The following is an 18,563-nucleotide window of genomic DNA, read 5'->3' as shown; positions in this document are numbered from 1 at the left end:
TTGAATTAAAATTACCATATTGAAATCAAATCTGATGTTTTTTTAATTTTTTTTTTGTGTGCATTGGAAGAGGGGTAGTCTTATACGGCGAGTATATCCCAAACTCTATATTTTAACTGGAAAAGTTGGGGGTCGTCTTATATGCCCAGTCGTCTTATACGCCGGAAAATACGGTATATATTTTTTGGTTGTATATTGATTTATCCAATACAATATAAAACATTTGCCACAGGATTTTGATGTAGCAAAGGAGCACATTTGTATTTACAGTTTTCAAGAAATACCCAAATTGTCTACATCGCATACAAATAAGTATGTCTCTGTACTGTTATTTTGTTACTAAGATGGCATCATGCATAAATATTTGCTTCCTTTAAGATTTAAATTTCTGTCAAAATGTATAGGATTATTGCAGCTGATTAAAGCTACTGAAAGACACCCACACAAATTCTTCAATGGAGATTAGATTTCTTTTAACTAAACCTATCCAGAAACAGGGTTTTTTTTCCCTCTTATAATGGGCTTAATTTAAGAAAAGAGGAGAACCATAGTTCATATTCCTGGGATAAAGAAATGTGAGAGACATTTTTTTCATTCACTATAATCAGTATTGGTTTTACATAATATAGCAAACCAATTCTAAGTAGTTCATCATTGCAACATACAAACTCATTTCTTAAATTACATTTTAATTCTTCATTTTTGTTTTTATTTTTAGATGGTGTGTTGCTGTTGGAAAATCCAAAAGGAGATAATAAATTAAACTATACTAAACTTGTAGACGCTGTGTCCTGCATTTTTGGCCTTAAAAATTCAAAGCTGTCAGTTTTCAATGGAAAATCAGGTACGTGGTGTTTGAGGATGAAAGCTGAGGAAGTGCATACAGTAGCAATTCAGTTGATTTTCAAAGAATGTCATTGGCAGCTTGTATCATTTATTGTATCATTTTCTCAGATTGTGTGTATGAAGTTTCTAAAAAAGAGCTCCTGGGAAGTATGCCCAGTATTCTATGGCTGATTTTTACTAAGCATATGAGAATGTGTTTATAGATAGTTTACAGTTATAAACAATCTAAATGGTTTTAAAAGTTCCTGTTAAATGGTGTTCATCACTTTTGTTATGCTATCCATTTCCAATTTGTATTTCTTTTTCAGTTCTCATTAGGATGAAATTTCATCTAATTCAGAAAGCATTTTCATCAGTTTAGTACTGTACCATGAGTTGGCAAGCTGCCATGAAATATAGTTGCATGATTTTGCAAATACACTAATAGATGGAGTTAGAACTTAAATTGAGTACAAACTGATTTTCCTTTTTAGTCAAATTCTTTGCTGTTGCCATATTTTTGTATTTTACAGCAGAGCAATTTGAAGATCTCCAGACTTCTTCTGTTAGAGAACAGTTTATTTTGAAAATATTTTTGTAGGATTGAATTTGTGTTCCGACTCTGTAAACAAATGAAAATGTAAAGTGCACTTTATGGGTTATGTACAGAGCACACATAATTTAGCAAGCATAACAGAGATAAAGTGACTGATACAACTGAAAAATGTTGCAATTCGTGACCATGATACCTTAGCAAACAAACTAGCTTTATTTTCATGTCTGTGAGATCAAGATTCTGTTTTATGATAAGATTATATTTTGTATTCTGTTGTATTAGAATTAAGGGACAATTGATTGGCTGGTAGTGTAAAGACCCTAAGTAACCAAACCACTCAGTGAATAAATCTAAAAAGAGAAAAGAAGTGGCTGCAGCGAAGTAAAAACTTTGATTAGCAAGAATTGGAAATTTATTTTAATAGTATATTAGTGAATTCTTTATAGACATGTCACCTTGAGTAGTATTGCTCTAGAGAGTTTTAAAAACTGAAGCATTTAAAGTTAATATGGATTCTACATATTAGACAATTCAAGGTTCAACCGGTGTGGATATAAAGGAAACCTGTAGATAGTGTTTGCAAAATTGACAGAGGTCAATGGTTATGGAAAGCTTATTTTGTATCTTTAAAATACAAGGGGGAGATGGAGGTGGTAATTTGATCATTGTGAATGGAAAGTATGAACAGTTGCCTTAAAATTCCTACAGGGCTATTAGGAGCAGAAGTTTGTACCCATACATTACATCACTGGACCAGTAACTTGCCTTAGACCTGTATCCCCACCATTTTTTTTTCTTACATTTTTGCCTTTCCTGTTTCTCATTCCCTGAAAAAATATTTTTATCTTCATGTCTTTAGTAGAATGTCTTTGGGGTACCCACACTGAGCCTCTCTATCTGACACACTCCATTTGCCTTATTCAGCTTGTTAATAGCCAGGGTGCTTAAAGCGGTTGGTTGCACAGAACCAAGTGGAATATTTCTACCATATGAAAAGAGTACTCTGCTGTTCAGGATTGCTTAACAAGACCATCTAAAATAAAGTTGGCTGTGGAAGAAAACCTTTCCTTAAAATAATTTTCCAAATAGCAGTAATGTGGTGTATTTAGAACGAGAACAAAATCAAAGTAGTCTGGTGTGAAGTTGTAGAGATAAGTAGTCGGTAGAACCATAGTTTACCAGAATGCGCTCCCTCCCTCCCTCCCCCCGCTTCACATCCTATAGTCTGAGGTGGTTGTGCGGGCTTTGTCTGGATCAGCAGAGGAAGGAAAACCCTTGGCTCCTTCAAGGATTGTGCCTGCCTTTGGGCTTGAGGAGGGGGGCTCTGTGGCTGATTGGTTGGACAGAAGGGTGTAGCATTCGATTTGCTCCCAAGGGGAGGATTTATAAGCCCTTCCCCCTATCCAAGGGTACTGTTCTGCTCAGGGAAGATACCCTCTCCCCATCTCTCCACGATATTAAGGTAGGGCTGGGTTTTGTGGCAATGCTCTGGGCATCGTGCTAACTGCCTTTTTGGAGTTAGGAAGGAATTTTTCCCTCACTGCCAGATTGGTCTGGATAGGGTGGGTTTTCTTGCCTTCCCCTCAGGGACTTGGTGGGTAGGTTAGACTGTATAATTAATTTTGTTGCTACTTGACAGGAGTCCAATTAAGGTGATTGTTCAGTGATGGGTCTGGTATCTCCTAAAGAAGGTGGGGAATGGGGTTGGGGCACCTTATGTCTTGTACAGAAGGACACAGCCCTCTCTTCCCCAGACACTTAATCCTTGTATGAGGCAAGGGTGGTGGGGCCCCAGGACAATGCTGGGATTGAGGAGGGTGAGGGCTAACAGCAGCCTTCAACCACATGGAATAGGTTACAAAGAAAGGATGACCTGAACTGGACAAGTTACTGCTGGATAATTCTCAGATGTGTTCCTTAATGAAGCTGTGGTCTAGTTAAATCACATTCCTGATTATCTAGTCTTTCTTCCTGTGGTGTCCGGGACAAAGGGCCTCAGCAGAATGAAGCTGACAGCCATTTAAAATGAAAAGTTTTTTTTTAACAGTTAAGATAAAATGTACACATTGTGCAGTTGTGGATAGGCTAAATTTTGCCCCGTGGGGGGTGGTTTGGCCTAGAATGAGAAGGACTGTGGTTTTGGGAAGTCCGTCTTACTGCCACTCCCAGTTGAGTGGCTGTGCTTTCCTACTACAAATCTCAGCTCTCAGGCTGAACTGAAGGTTTTTTAAAAGCTTTAATATTGATGTACAATGATGGTTTGTGATTTTTCACACTTTTTCACAAGTATGTGACAATATTGGATTCTGTCTACTCTGAAAGACTAAAAAAAAAAGGAAATGGTGACAGTATTGCAGATGGAGAGTTATCTCTGTGTTGACATGGCAATGGCCCTGTGATGCAAAATACTAGAGTTACTTGAAAGATAAATCACAGTTTCTGTCACTCATGCTTGTCCACCTCCTACCTGGATTATTCCAGCTATCCAATATTACTGTGAGCTCCTTGGGCCATGTCTCTTACTTGTTCTGTAAAACACCTTGCACATTGAAGGTGCTATATAATTAATACATAGTAATCATGGGTTTAGTGCATGGCAGTGCTAGGCAAAGCTGTTCTAGCTTCATGCAGCTTAAAAATAACTGCTGCTAGGTCTCTCTACTTTATAAATTCTTTTCACTAAGTATTGTGCATTAGTGACTTGATTTTTTTTCTGCTTTGTTTGTTTGAAAAATAACTATTAACCCTCTAGAGACAGCAGACACATACACATGTAAACACATCCCTTTCAGCATTCAGTTTGCTGGAATATGCTAGCATAAAATTTAAGTTTAGCTTTAATCTGGCCCTTTATTCCTCAAATCTGCCAGTTTCATGAGAAACCAGGGAATTTTGTGCATTTCTTTATTGCCTAATGATCTTGTGGAATATTTTGTTTCCTTATATACTTGCTGTTGCATCAAATATTCCCCCTGATCTTTGGAGTAAGATGTACCATACCATTAGTTCCACATTAAAATGAAATGAAATGAGCCGACAAGCAATACACTTGTCGGAACATATTAACCAAGAGGAATACAGCTGAAGGTGCTGTCTCATCACCAAGTGGTGAGGGTCATTGGTAAGGTTTGTCATTGTCTGATTCAGCATTTTGAAGGGAAAACTTAGCCATATCAGCTTTAGTGAAGTCCACTAACTTAGTGTTCTAAATTATTTATCCCTTCTATGGTCTCATTTTACCAGTGTCAGGATGTTTTAGTATCTTAAAATCTTTGATTTTTCAGTTAGTGGTTTAGTTGAGAAAATACTTTTTTTGTTCCAAGTGTTATACCCATAAGCTTAGATATTTACTGTGAGTAGCTGAAAGCCCATGCTGTCTCATAGGTGTAATTTTAAAGTTATATATGATATTTTTAAAGCCAAAAATGGCTGAGAACTTTAAATAATTGGATAGTAACAGACCATGAAGCCCAGTGATGATTGAACCTGGTGATGTTCTAAGCAAAAAGAGCTCACAACCATGCTTGTAGCTCAAGGGTTCTCCTTTTTTTTTTCTGAGCCCCCCCCCCCCCCCCCCCCCCCCCCCCCCAACATGCAATAAAAATTCCATGGCCCACCTGTGCCACAACAACTGTTTTTCACTAGATTAAAAGCCAGGGCTGGCATTAGGGGGTAGCAAGCAAAGCAATTACCCAGGGCCCCATGCCACAGGGGGCCCCGTGAAGCTAGGTTGCTTGGGCTTTGGCTTCAGCTCCGAGGAGCAGGGCTTGGGATTCAGCTTTCTTCCCTGGGCCCCCGTGAGTCTAACGCTGACCCTGCTCTCTGGTTTATTTTGGCGGACCCCCTGAAACCTGCTTGCGGCCTCCCAGGTGACCTCAGACCCCTGGTTGAGAACTGCTGTTGTGGCTGTTTCCATCACTTCACACCAATTCAGCAGACATTCTGGGCTTCAGAGTGATGTTCAGGGTCATTGTTTTGCTGGTTGTGTTCATGTGTGGGTGGCTGTGTTTGATTTATGTCTTGGAGGTTTGTGTTGATTTATGTGGGCAGCTTTAGGGTGCATGGGTGTGACAGTTGGGCCAAGTAATCCACTGTTTGTGCAAGACTTCCTCATACAACTCATGAAACTTTTGCATGCAAATTAGCTCAACCAATCACCACCCTCACTCTACAGTTATCTCTGATATCATAATAGTTTAGGACTCTTGGCATGTCATAGATTCTTGTCTTATAGTATCTGTACACTGCATGAGTGTAATTCATTAAGTCAAAATGGCTGAGAACTAAAAAATTGGAGGGTAGCAGAAAAGAAAACACAGTGATAATTCAACCTGGTGATATTCTGCACAAAGAGAGTTCTCAGCCATGCTCGTAGCTGCTTCCATCATTTCACACTGACACAATAGACATTTTAGGCTTCAGAGTGACATTCCTGGAATCTTATTATATAGCTACGTATATGGGCTTGTCTACATGGAAACAATGCACGGCATGCTAGTGTACTGTTGATTCACAGCCTGACTTTGCTACACACTGCGTCTCCATGTAGTCAAGCTCTACTTGTTAAAAGCTTGAGTGACATGTGAGTCACCTCTCTCTGAGAGATGCCAGCTCCATCTCGCCAGGCCACGTGCTTCTCAAAAAGGGGGCATGAGAAAGTAAACGTTTTAGTTGTTGCTTTTTGACTCTGTTTTGGGTATTGCATGCAAATGCCAAGGGCTTCATACACGATCAAATCATTTTATTAGCCACTGCCTTTGCATTAATTGGCACCTGGAGCATCAGAAAAATATCTTGAATAAACCATTGTCTAAAACATGTTCTATGATGCTTCAGCTAACAAAATTGAGATAGAAGCAAAGACTTTAAAGTTTTAATTTGATGATTTGGAAATGGCTGGTACAAAGGAATCATTGCTGGCTTATTATAAACTATCAAGCAAAATTTTTATTTATTGTGTATATATAGTTATGATTCTAGAAGTTGACCTGCTGAGTGAATGAGTTTCCTGGTTTTCCTGTACTAGGGCTGCACTTCTAAGTGACATCATCTTAACTTCCCAGCCTCTTATACAATCTTCGACGTTTTTTGCACTATAGTGCTGTTGTGCATTCTGAGCCCATTATGCTTGACATGCTAATTTCCATAGCAGATGAGATACTTTGTTTTATGATACAAAGTATCCCTTAACTCACTGCACAAGTTCACTTACGCTTTTCAGAATGAAGAAATATATCTCTTTTGAGAAAGGAAATCATTTCTGTAATGGAAACAGTAGCTAGAAATACTCTGTCAGTTAATCAGATGAGAGCTAGATGTTAGTTAGCCTGTAACGGCCTGACTGGTTTCATTTTTCATTTCAGAACTGTTAAGCAACACTGACTTACTGAGTCTCAGTGGAAAGACTCTTCATGTGACATCAGGGTCAGCCCCTGCTTTAATCAATACCCATGATACCCTCCTCTGCCAGTATATCAACTTACAGCTAGTGAATGCAAAACCGCAAGGTACTGTATGTAGGATATTTCTCATTTCAGTTACCGGTTTTATCTGCTGTAATTTAAGTTTTGGACAACAGTGTTCACTTGAGATCTATACATATGTTTGGGTTGGTAGTTGGTGTGTTCTACTTATTGTATCCCATATAATAGAAACTTTCTAATATACAAAGTGGAAGTTGAGTTTTGGGCTTGGTCTACACTAAACCCCCAAATCGAACTAAGGTACGCAACTTCAGCTACGTGAATAACGTAGCTGAAGTCGACATACCTTAGTTCGAACTTACCCCCGTCCAGACCCGGCAGGCAGGCTCCCCCGTCGACTCCGCGTACTCCTCGCGGCGAGCAGGATTACCGGAGTCGACGGGGAGCACTTCTGAGTTCGATTTATTGCGTCCAGACTAGACGCGATAAATCGAACCCAGAAGTTCGATTGCCTGCCGCCGAACCAGCGCGGTAAGTATAGACAAGCCCTTGGTTTTTCCTCACTTTTGAAAAAGGGGAAAAGATAAGTTGAGAGAGGGGATGATGGTCTTATTAGCATTTAAGTAAGAGTTTCAGAATTGTTCTCCTATTTCTAACTATTGGTTTGCATATGCAAAACTTGTTCTAAAAGGCTACAAGCCTAAAATTGACTTGAAAAGGCCAGCTTCTCTTGTAATGGGATTATCACTGAGTGCATGATGCAGGAATCACAACCACGGCTTATACACGGATTTAAGAACTAGGGGAATTATTTCATTATCAATCTAGAGATCAAGATGTGTGTATAATTTGGTTTCTTGTTCATTAATCCCATTGTACGTTCATTACTTTGCCTCCCCTCCCTCATTACTTTGCCTCCAAAAGACTTGCCTTTCCAGTGAAGGGTTTGTTTTAGGCCTGGTTTCTGTGCAAAGAACTGTCCTTATTCCTGCATGGACTCCTTTTGAAGTCACTGGAAATCGGCGTGGGCTGACCCTGGGCAGAAAATAGGACCATGATCAGCAATTTATTTGGTGTTTTTCCTTGAGCATTTATGATCTGTACTTCTGTGAAAGAGTAGATCACCTGTGTCATACTGAAATATTTGTTTTCCATAACCCCTCTTCAGCAACTGTGGCCTGCCCATTGTAGGGGGGCTAGTGATTTCCTTTAATTTGTTGATGTGCTCACAGAGTTCAGTGTTTATGGATTTATAGCTCAAAAAGACAACTTTCCAGCGATGACTCTGTGATAGATATTTGTTGTTGTATTTTAGCTTATACATGGGTAAGTGAATGCTATTAAGGAATGCTGTTGAGGAAACAGGTGAGTTGAAGGAATAAGTCCTAAGCTTTATGGGTCAAGACAAATGCAAATGTGTAGTAGGAGGCAATTTCCTCCACTCAGATTGCAATAATACACAATTTGTTTCCTTAGAGTGTCTGAAAGGAGTGGTGGGAACTCTTCTAATGGAAAACCCAGTTGGTCAGAATGGACTAACATATCAAGGTCTTCTCTATGAAACAGCAAAAGTGTTTGGTCTCAGGAGCAGGAGGCTAAAATTGTTCCTAGATGAAGCACACACACAGGGTAAGTTACTTAATGCCTGAGTGTACTGTGGATTTTTTTGCTTATGTACTTTGTTTTTTCTCTTCAACAACAGCGACATATCCTTTTAATTGGATTCCAGTGGATTATTTTAGTTGCCTACAGTCTACATTTCTTTCTAATTATCTTGCCTGACAATTCATTGTTTTCTACTTAGTTTTTAAAATCCTTAGATTAGTATGTAAGTGTTTGCAATATCGGGGCCTTAGTGTGCTAATCAGACTTGAGTGCATCTGATCTGGGGTCTCAAACCTATATTTAATCAGTGTTAAATTTATTTCATCCAAAGTACATCATATACATACCAACAGAGAGTACTTTTCATGTAGTAAAATCTTGCATGAGTAGTGCAATTACATGCATTGGCTGAAATGGCTAAGAATAGTTCTCTAGGAGCCTCTTCAGTTGAAATTGAAAGGTCAGTCAGTCTAATGAAAATGTCAGTTATGTACTGATGCGATGAGTAAATTTAAAAAGAAGTCTCTACTTAGAGGAAAAAAATAATTTAAATAGTAGCAGATCAGATTTTGAGAATCTGTTCTGCAGTAAACTGCACATTGTTACAGGACTGGCTTGATTTTTTTTCTTTTGGCGAAAGGGAATTGAGGAAAGGAGTATATCAGTATGGATCAGAGGAGCCATTTCAGAATTGTTGCATAGACTGGAATCTGAGCAAGTGACACTTTTTTACCTGTTATTTTTCATTTTGAACAATTGATTCAGCATTACTCAGTTTAATTCCACCAGCCTGTGCTTTCACAATCATGAAGCACGTCTACTGAGTTCATCTATGAATTGCTCACACTAATGTTCAAAATAGTCCATTTGAGTCTGTGTTCAGTGTTAATATTTGCTAATCTTCAAATATTATGAATGCTTTCATTGTATTGCGGTAAGTGTTTGGTTGTATTTGTGCACTTCAGAATCTGTTCTGGGGGAGACCATAACCCTAGAATTGTCTACTTGATGGGTTCTAGTCACTCCAAAATTATCATCTGAGCCAAGATTCAGGATCAGGAACATGATGGGCTTTAGTACTAGGTCATACTAGATCTTGTTTCATGTGAACCACAAATACTGTTATCCGAAAGATCTTTTCTTAAGTGAGGTGATTGTGAAATGTTGTAACTGTCCAGTGCTAGTTTGAACTCATGCTAAAGATAATTTGCAGATTGATGTTAATGAATATAGAGGAATGAAAATTACCATCATTAAAGCACTGCAGAAGACATAAGAACAGAATATACCCTGCACAGTTTTAATTTGTGTAAATGTAGCTGTAGATGAAATCTTGCTGACTAGAGAGAACACTGTCATTTGGCAGCAGTTGATGTTACACTTTTTTGTTAAAACCTCATCTGTCGTTGGTTTCTTTCAATGTTATTGCAGGGCAGAAAGATCTCAGTGCAACGAATGATCAGTGTAGCTGCGCAAATAATTATCACAGAGAAAATACTGGCTTGAAATAGTAAAATAAATTAGAAAAACAATGTAATGTACAGTTATCCGGTATTGGAAGGAAAAAAATGAGGAATGACTTTAAACTTTTTTTTTCTCTGCAGCAAAATATACCAGTACAGTAGCTAATACATTTTTATACTATAATTGCTACACAAATGAAAATGGATAGATTTACTTTTAAGGTTAAATAAAGTATAAATTAAGTTAAGGAAAGTCATACCATCCATCGATGGATAAACCATAATTTTTACATAACATGTAAATTTAAAATGTGCTCCAGTTTCTGTAAATACTCTTCTTTAAAGGCTAAAAGCCCTGATTGGAATATTCTCTAAATCATACCTGAGCCCCAAGAAGCATAGTACTTTCATTTGGTTTACAGGCTGATTTGTGTAGCTAACATACTATGTGTGTAATGCCTTGCATCTGAAGAAGTGAGGTTCTTACCCACGAAAGCTTATGCTCCCAGTACTTCTGTTAGCCTCAAAGGTGCCACAGGACCCTCTGTTGCTTTTTACAGATTCAGACTAACACGGCTACCTCTCTGATATGTGTGTAATGGTTACAATTCTATTGTCTTGATTCAAGTTCTCACTTTCCTTTTCTCTATTAATATGATGTAATATAGGAAGTGATTTGGCAACACTTTTTAATAGTATAAATACACAAATTGAGTTATATGACTCTAATTCTTTTTTATGACATCATTACATTAAATTATCTGCCACAATGAGCCAAGATCAATATCTAGCAAATGTTTTTAGAGAAAATAATTATTTTGGAGTAAATTATATTTTGGGGCTTCTGTAAATTTTTTAGTACAACTAATGGAAATGCATATTTCTGCAATTTTACTTATTTTTTTAACCATCTTTTTATCCATCTATCATTATAGCCACAACTCCAGAAAATGTTTAAAACTTTGAAATAGCAAACAGCAGCTGTGGTATTTCATAGTCTTGGAGATTCTATTTTTTTTTATTAACTCGTTAGGGCTACTTCTAATACAAAATAATAATTTACTCATTGGTAAATAGTTAAAGAACTTGATAAAATATCAGCTGGAATTGTAAAACTGCTGGTGCCAGGTGTTGGACTGTTTCTCACAGGCTGAACTGAGTTTTGAAAGTCTTGAAAAACTTATTTTTTTTTTAATGTTTTTGTGTCAAAGGAAGTGAGGGCATGCAGTTTCTTTTATAATTTTTTCATTATGGAACTCCTGGAAAAATCTCTCATAAATGTTAGAATGGTAAGTTTTGCCTAAATAAGGCTTTCAGTTTACACTGATGGGCAAAGTATCTGAGACCTTAGAATTTCAACAGAGCTAGGAAAAGATTACCATATACATTTAAATGTTAACAGTTACAGTAAATCCTAATTGAAATATATTTGGTTTAGAACACAAGCCCTATCTAGTGTATTTTTATTTCATGTTCCAAATTAAAACTATCTTACAATAATAAAGGGGAAGTTTTTTGACTATTTCTTAATGAAGTTATGCATAGAGTAAGGTTACAGTGTACCTTTAACCATGTGATGGTGATAATAAACCCATCTCAAGCAGGTATTATATAATCAATCATGTTCAAAAATAATTTAAAAAAAACTTTGGGACCAAGTTCACAATTTGAGTGACTTAGCAGTGAATTTGGCTTTACTCTGCTTCAGAATAATTCTTTTAAATTTTTTTCTTAATGAGAGAATCTTTTCTTCCCCTCAATAGCTCCCTTACACCCTCCCCCCCCCAGAAGTGTTAATTGCTGAAATGAATTAGTGCCCTGACCCTATACCTTTTGTAATTTGGATTTAAAATACTTAAAACGGAAGTCTGCTCTGAAGAGAGACTGTAAAAATGGCATCATGCAGGTCCATGATTTGTCTTATTAATTCCGTACAAAACTGGCTCAATTTACAAATAAAACATTTTTTTAAAGACAGCCCTGCAGAGTCATCCTGGGCTCTGAGTGTTGAGCTTGGTTCTTTTCTTCCTGTGTGTCACCACTGGTAAAACAGAATCGGTATATTAGTTGCTCTGATGCAACTAATTATGTTGAGAAAAGCTCTCCCCCCTCAAAGGCTAATAGTTACCCAGGTGCACATCTAATTTGACCTGTGGCACGTGTATTACTGATGGTGATGCATGAGAAGGAAAGAATCCAGTTTGACTTTCAGCTCCCCGGGCAGTTATCTAAGCAAAAAGTAAATTTTAGTTGTAAAAGAAACGCATTTGATGTAGACCAAGTGAGAGAGACAAACTGAAAACCCCACAATCACCACCAGAAGTGATGCACCTGTGGAGAATAACTGCCTGGAAAAGGATGGAAATTAGTCTTAAAATCAATTCAGAGACTATAGTTAGTATTTACAGGAGCATAAAGCAATCCTGTTTCATAGATGCAGCAGAGATATTTGACAGGCTTGGCAATGTTTGTGAAACATCTGGCAAGATCTTCTACCATTCTGCTATCTGAAAGACCTATCCTTAGGTCAGGTAATATGCCTGCTATCTCCATCCCTCCCCTACACTTGTGCCATAGCAAGCCACCACAATGGAAGAGCAGCTCTGAATTGATTTTAAGACTAATTTCCATCCTTTTCCAGGCAGTTATTCTCCACAGGTGCATCACTTCTGTTGGTGACATATATCCTCCTATTGTTCTCTGATAACAAGCACTAACAAGCACTTCTTACCATGGAATTTTGAAACATGTCCTCCTATCTTTGGAACATTCGTCACCAAATAATCCTTAGAACTCCATGTACATTGTTTTGGAAAGAAGATTTAAATTACCAATCTGGCACAGTGTGGAATACATTATTACACCTCTACCTCGATATAACGCTGTCCTCGGGAGCTAAAAAATCTTACCGCGTTATAGGTGAAACCGCGTTATATCGAACTTGCTTTGATCCGCCAGAGTGCACAGCCCCGCCCCCCCTCCCCCAGAGCACTGCTTTACCACGTTATATCCAAATTCATGTTATATCGGATCACATTATATCGGGGTAGAGGTGTATATTTAACAAGACCGCTACACTAATCTATTTTAGCAATTGTTACTATAATCCCTGCCTTAAGTGTAAAATTCAGCTCTGATTTAGTTGCGGAGTCATAGTCCGGGAGTGCATAATAAGGCACTTAATTTCATTTGGTGCGCTTAGTTTTTCATGGAAACCACCAACCTAGTGCAAAAGTTTGGTGGTTTTCAGTCAGCTTTGGTAATGAGGACCATCCCTGCACTAATATTTTTTGACACCATTTTTAATTGATCCTAAAAATCTTCCAGAATGTTAACTCTCTAGGCATGCCATCATGTAATGCCATGCTTCATGAAAACGGTGTAAAAAAGTACTGCTGCAGAAGATACATATGGGGTGTGGTATCACAGTAATCTGAATCAGGTGAAAGCAGCAAAGAGTCCTCTGGCACCTTATAGACTAACAGATGTATTGGAGCATGAGCTTTCATGGGTGAATACCCACTTCATCAGATGCATGTCACCCACGAAAGCTCATGCTCCAATACGTCTGTTAGTCTATAAGGTGCCACAGGACTCTTTGCTGCTTTTACAGATCCAGACTAACACAGCTACCCCTCTGATACCTGAATCAGGTGGCTCAATATTATTTTTTCACATCAGAATGGTCTTAGATTCTTTTTCAAACAGGTAAAAATAGCCACTGAATCGTCAGGTGAGTTGTACCTGTGATACTGAGAGAAACTGATGTTCATCCAGGTAGCAGGACAATGAACGCTGAACATGTATAAAATACAGAATATGAATCAAGCTGGTTTCATCACTGTAATTTTGCCCAGTTATTGCGTGTAATTTATATTAAGTGTATATTATATTCTTAATCATTCAGAATATTAAATAGCTGCAGATTTTAGTGTGGGCATTCCTTCTAATGTTCCAGAATTGAAAGCTGTTTAGGTCAGCTGTCTCCTATGCTGAGGAGAATTGTTGTGGTGCGTTTGACTCTAGAGGTGGCCTCACTTCACTGCTGCAATACATTCCCTATATGCTCCTGCGAGAGAGGCCCTCTGCCTGTGCAGAGTCCCACTGAGCTTTATAGAACTCCACAGAGAAACAACGGTCCTGCTGTAACGAAGTGGGCTCTGACGGGACACTACTGAGAGTATCAATTGAGGACAAATTGCTTAGAGCAGGGAAGTCAGAGCCAGAAGCTGGGTGTCCTTTATTACTAAGGTGTTACAGAAGAAATTAATCCATCAGACTTCCATGAGACTTTGTTTTTTCTCTTAGTTTTGGTCACACTAATCCACCTCTCAAGTGCAGAGAGTTAGATAAAATGACATTTTCATTCTTTGTTCTGTGCTGTTTTTGTTTTCACTTCATCTTACAAAAGGAAATGGAAGACAGTGTACCTGTAGCATATGGCATATTTAGGAATACTTCGCCACATGTATTTATAACTGACTCTTCTATTATTTGTTAAACTCTTTGTTTTTAAATATGTAGCAGGTATTATTTAATGGAAGGAGACTAAAATAAACATCTAAATGTGCTCACGTACAACTCACTTTCACTCTCTGACTACAGATTTTTTTTTTCCACCTAGTTTTCTCCCACCCCTTTTCTCTTTCTCTGAATGTTGTGTTCTTAGTAGCACTGAGCTTAGCTAAAGCTGCTTGGAGCAGGCAGCCATGTGGAGGAATGAATGTAAACACCTGTCAGAGTATAATGTCTATTGAAAACTTCCCAAATATCCTTGAACACTTTATGCTGCTAAAATAATTTTATTTGGAAGACATCTAGCAGGAGAGATGATTTTCTATCAGGATGAAGTGAAAAATCTGTACTTCACATGCAGCCCAGTATGCTAACACTCTCTGTTTACGTTAGTATCTATGGAGTTGGGAGTCAGGATTTCTTCCACTGAATGCCACAACCAGCACAGTTCAGAATCTTTAATGCTGCAGAAAGATAACATGGAGAGAAGCATTTGTGTACCAAAGTCTGAGAGTCATGGTCAATGAGATAATATCTTTTACTGGCCCAACTTCTGTTGGTGAAAGAGACAAGCTTTTGAGCTACACAGTTCTAGCACATAAGTGATGAGAGACTAAGAAGAAATAGAAAATGGGGACTTTGGTAACATTTAAGGAATCCTACAATTTCATCATGTTGTACTGTAACTTTTTCATAGTGGACTCCTGATCTCATATTCGTGCAATGTAACATCTTCTTCCTGTTGTCGTCGTCATCATCCACATAACACTATGAGGCCTTGAAACTGCTGAGGGCTTTGTCCCAGAACATATTTTGGGATGTGTGTGTCCTTCAATCTTAAACTGCTTGTTAGCTTTGTTGAAATCATACTAGTACCTTGAAAATGTTGATGAGTGGCAAGCTTAATGTATGCTGATCTCTCCTTTGACTTTATTACATTATCATGACAGGCTCTGATTTCAGCTGAGGATTTCCTGTCCAAGCATCATTTTGGCTGAGATAAAGAGAACTGGATTATTATTTCAGAATATGGAAATAAGAGTGTTGACAGTGTTCTGTTGTATAGAGATTGCTAATTCTGTTCCATCTTTTCTCTTGCCTTTTGTTCAGAGATTACAAAGGACACCTCCATGAAGACCCTGAATACGAAGACTCTGTATGTTCATGTTATACCAACAACAGCTGAATGCTGAGGATTCCATTTTTATTAATAAGCCTACGTAGACTTTTTTCACAGAAGAGAGATCTGATTCTGATTAGTATGCTTTTTAATGAACATCCAAGTTGTGTACTATATTTTCAACATCAGCAGTTGTACACCGATGATGTTTTCTACCAGTGCATGTGTAATATGCTGCTTTCAGTTTCAAATACAATGTATTTTCGTTGTTATTATAAGATACTATAAAGGCTATTCAGAGTAATGTCAAATCTTAAGCCTAGATATCTATGCAGTAATTTACCTAAAAGAAATGGACTCATACCTCAGTGATGCCGTTCTCTGCCTGTCCTTTATGCAGAGGCCATCTTTAATTTTCTAAGCCATGTCTCCAAGGGTGTGGTGTTACAGCTTTGAAACTAATTAGGGAGGAGTTACCCAGTTCTGTGCTTTCACACTAGTTGGGTTTTAATGAAGTGTGGTGTTGATGAAAATACTTCCTAATTTCCATACTTTGGAACAATAAATTTTCTTTATCTCCAAAACAGTGTTTTCCTAATTGGGTGGTAATTCACTTCCCTACATCCTTAAAGAAGATTGTACTTTGTTTCCTTTGGGATCAGCAAAATCTAAAGAAAACATGAAACTTGTACAGTTTGTCTAAGTGGATGTTATGGATGGTTAGGTTGTAAAATTTGCAAAACATTTTTGTTTTTAGTTTTGTTTACAGTATTCTGCTTGATAACCCAAACGACTAAAACCCTTAATTCATGAACTTTCCTCGGGTCCAAAGAGGGAAGAAAACAAATCAGACTATTTGATCTTATCAAATTGACACTGGATTTGATACAGGTTCCTTTTAGAGATGTGATATGGTATTGGAGTCTGTACTCACTATGAAACACTGGCATAAAAGTTACCTTCACTGTTTTACCTCTTAGTTTTTGAAGACAACTAAGTAAATTGGAAACAGGAATGATTATAGCAAAAGACATCTTATAAGAGTAACCAGCACTTAGTTAAAAAATACCTCTCCATTGGTCTACATCCTTATGCTCCATTGCTTTCTCATCTTTATGCTAAATGTAGATATAAAACAAAATTGAATGGTGTTTTTCACAATATACTATATCTGTGGCAAATATAAATATCACTTTTATTATGCTTGCTTACTGTTCTTCAGTGAGATACACACAGTTCACTTGAAGTGGAGCAAGTTTCTAGCATGTAGCTACATACGTGTATTTTTGCCTGTAGTGTGATGAAGCCCTTTCTGAAAATCTGTATCTCCTGAAATACTGGGAATGCACAGTTCTAGAAGTATTGGACAGTGCCAAGTTATCTTCCCGTAAACCATGCTTATCTCTTGATTTAGTCACATGAAAATCAAATAAGGCTTCATCTATTGCCATCTGTCCTTGCACTTGAAGTAATGTGTTCAGGATTATACTTTCTGTGAAGATGAAACTGTTGATCTACAGCTAATGAATTTGCTTTGCATGTTTACAAAAAGTAAATAAAAGCAGAGTAAAAACTGAAATAAAAATCTTATTAATGAGATGAGAAATCCATTTTAATGAGGATATTGAAACATAGAACACAATTATCTGCATCTTAGAGTTGCTTGGGATAGTCAAACAAATCTTATTAGTGGATGATGGATGGCTATGTCCTGCATATCTCTTAAAAAAAAAAAACCTGGGATATGAATTGAAGTCAGAATCTGAGTTACCAGTAGAAAAAAGTCAAAATCTCTCAGAATCTTTACCCTTTCTCAAAGTATGCACAATGCTGCTTCATGCCAAAAATGCAATCCACTCTGCAGCAAAGGAATACCTTCTATGGGCTAAGTCTGATGATCTCCCAATTGTATCCAGTAAAATGTAGCCAAAATAGGCTTTCTAGATAAGCAGCTGGTATATTCTGCAGATGAAAATAAAACAGCTGCTTTCCCCTTCATTAAATACCAGTCTTCACTACAAAGGCTATTTGCAAAAGTACAGAACCTATGTTACACTGTTAAAAGTAATGCTTGTTGATACTCCAGTTTAAAAAGAGAGAATATATTTGGCAATAAATAGTTTGGGTAAGTTATTTACTCTGTAGGGATGAAGGGGGAATGTTGACATGTGTTTGTATTAACACATGAATCATCTGCATGTGTCTATTACATATTTTTACAAGAATGTTTACTGCAGAAAGCATGTACCCTGACTGACTGTCACAGCAGTAGCTGAAAGCTAAGTTAGTAATGACAACCCTTTCTCAATGTGCATCTCAATATGTGCTTCCATTGAAGTCAAAGAACTCTCATTGACTTCAATGGGAGAGCACTTCTAAAAAAAATCTCACCCTTAATGCTTCCCCGCTCCCACCTCCTTTCCTGTGAGGCACAGGAAAGCAATTTCTCCATTAGCGAGGACAAATTGGGAGGGAGGTTCTGGAACATCATTTGATTTTTTTTTTTTCTCACATTAATAGTAATATTTGCACTTTGTTATCAAATTACTATACAAATATTACCTGATCATGTTCAGTGCTCCTGCATGATGTATTGGGCCTGTTTACAGACAAGTTTACTGAGCTAGAGAGAGAGAGAGCAACTGCTTTGCTTAATAGTGCCCAAATCAGGACTGGAACACAGCAATAAGACCCTGATGTTAGGCTACAAATCAAGAAGAGGAGCCTCCATGGGTCCTCAGAAGCAGAGTCTGACCAGAATGTGGTTAGAGAAGATGATCAGAGGAATGGAAAACCTGTCGTATGAAAAGAGATTAGAGGAGCTTGGGTTGTTTAGTCTGACAAAGCGAAGGCTGAGGGGGGATATGATTGCTATCTTTAAATATATTAGAGGGGATAACACAAGGGAGGGAGAGGAATTATTCCAGCTTAGTACTAATGTGGACACGAGAACGAATGGATACAAACTGGCCGGGGGGAAGTTTAGGCTTGAAATTAGACGAAGGTTTCTGACCGTCAGAGGGGTGAAATATTGGAACGGCCTTCCGAGGGAAACG

At 37.8% G+C, this 18,563-nt stretch overlaps 1 protein-coding gene across 1 annotated transcript in view; it reads left to right on the top strand.

The window, feature by feature from the left end:
• The window catches only part of IARS1 (isoleucyl-tRNA synthetase 1), a gene marked incomplete in the record, with an annotated part of 218,933 nt that extends 202,842 nt beyond the window's left edge, over positions 1-16,091 (top strand). The window contains 4 exon segments of the mRNA XM_034777462.1: positions 719-844; positions 6,745-6,888; positions 8,281-8,433; positions 15,498-16,091. Coding sequence (XP_034633353.1) covers positions 719-844; positions 6,745-6,888; positions 8,281-8,433; positions 15,498-15,580 — 506 coding nt within the window.
• Positions 16,092-18,563: the final 2,472 nt, after the last annotated feature.

The sequence above is a fragment of the Trachemys scripta genome, chromosome 7, assembly GCF_013100865.1.
Source record: "Trachemys scripta elegans isolate TJP31775 chromosome 7, CAS_Tse_1.0, whole genome shotgun sequence".
NCBI classification, from domain to species: Eukaryota; Metazoa; Chordata; order Testudines; family Emydidae; genus Trachemys; species Trachemys scripta.
Note: the sequence above shows the minus strand (reverse complement) of the source record. Positions and strands in the feature narration are given on the sequence as shown.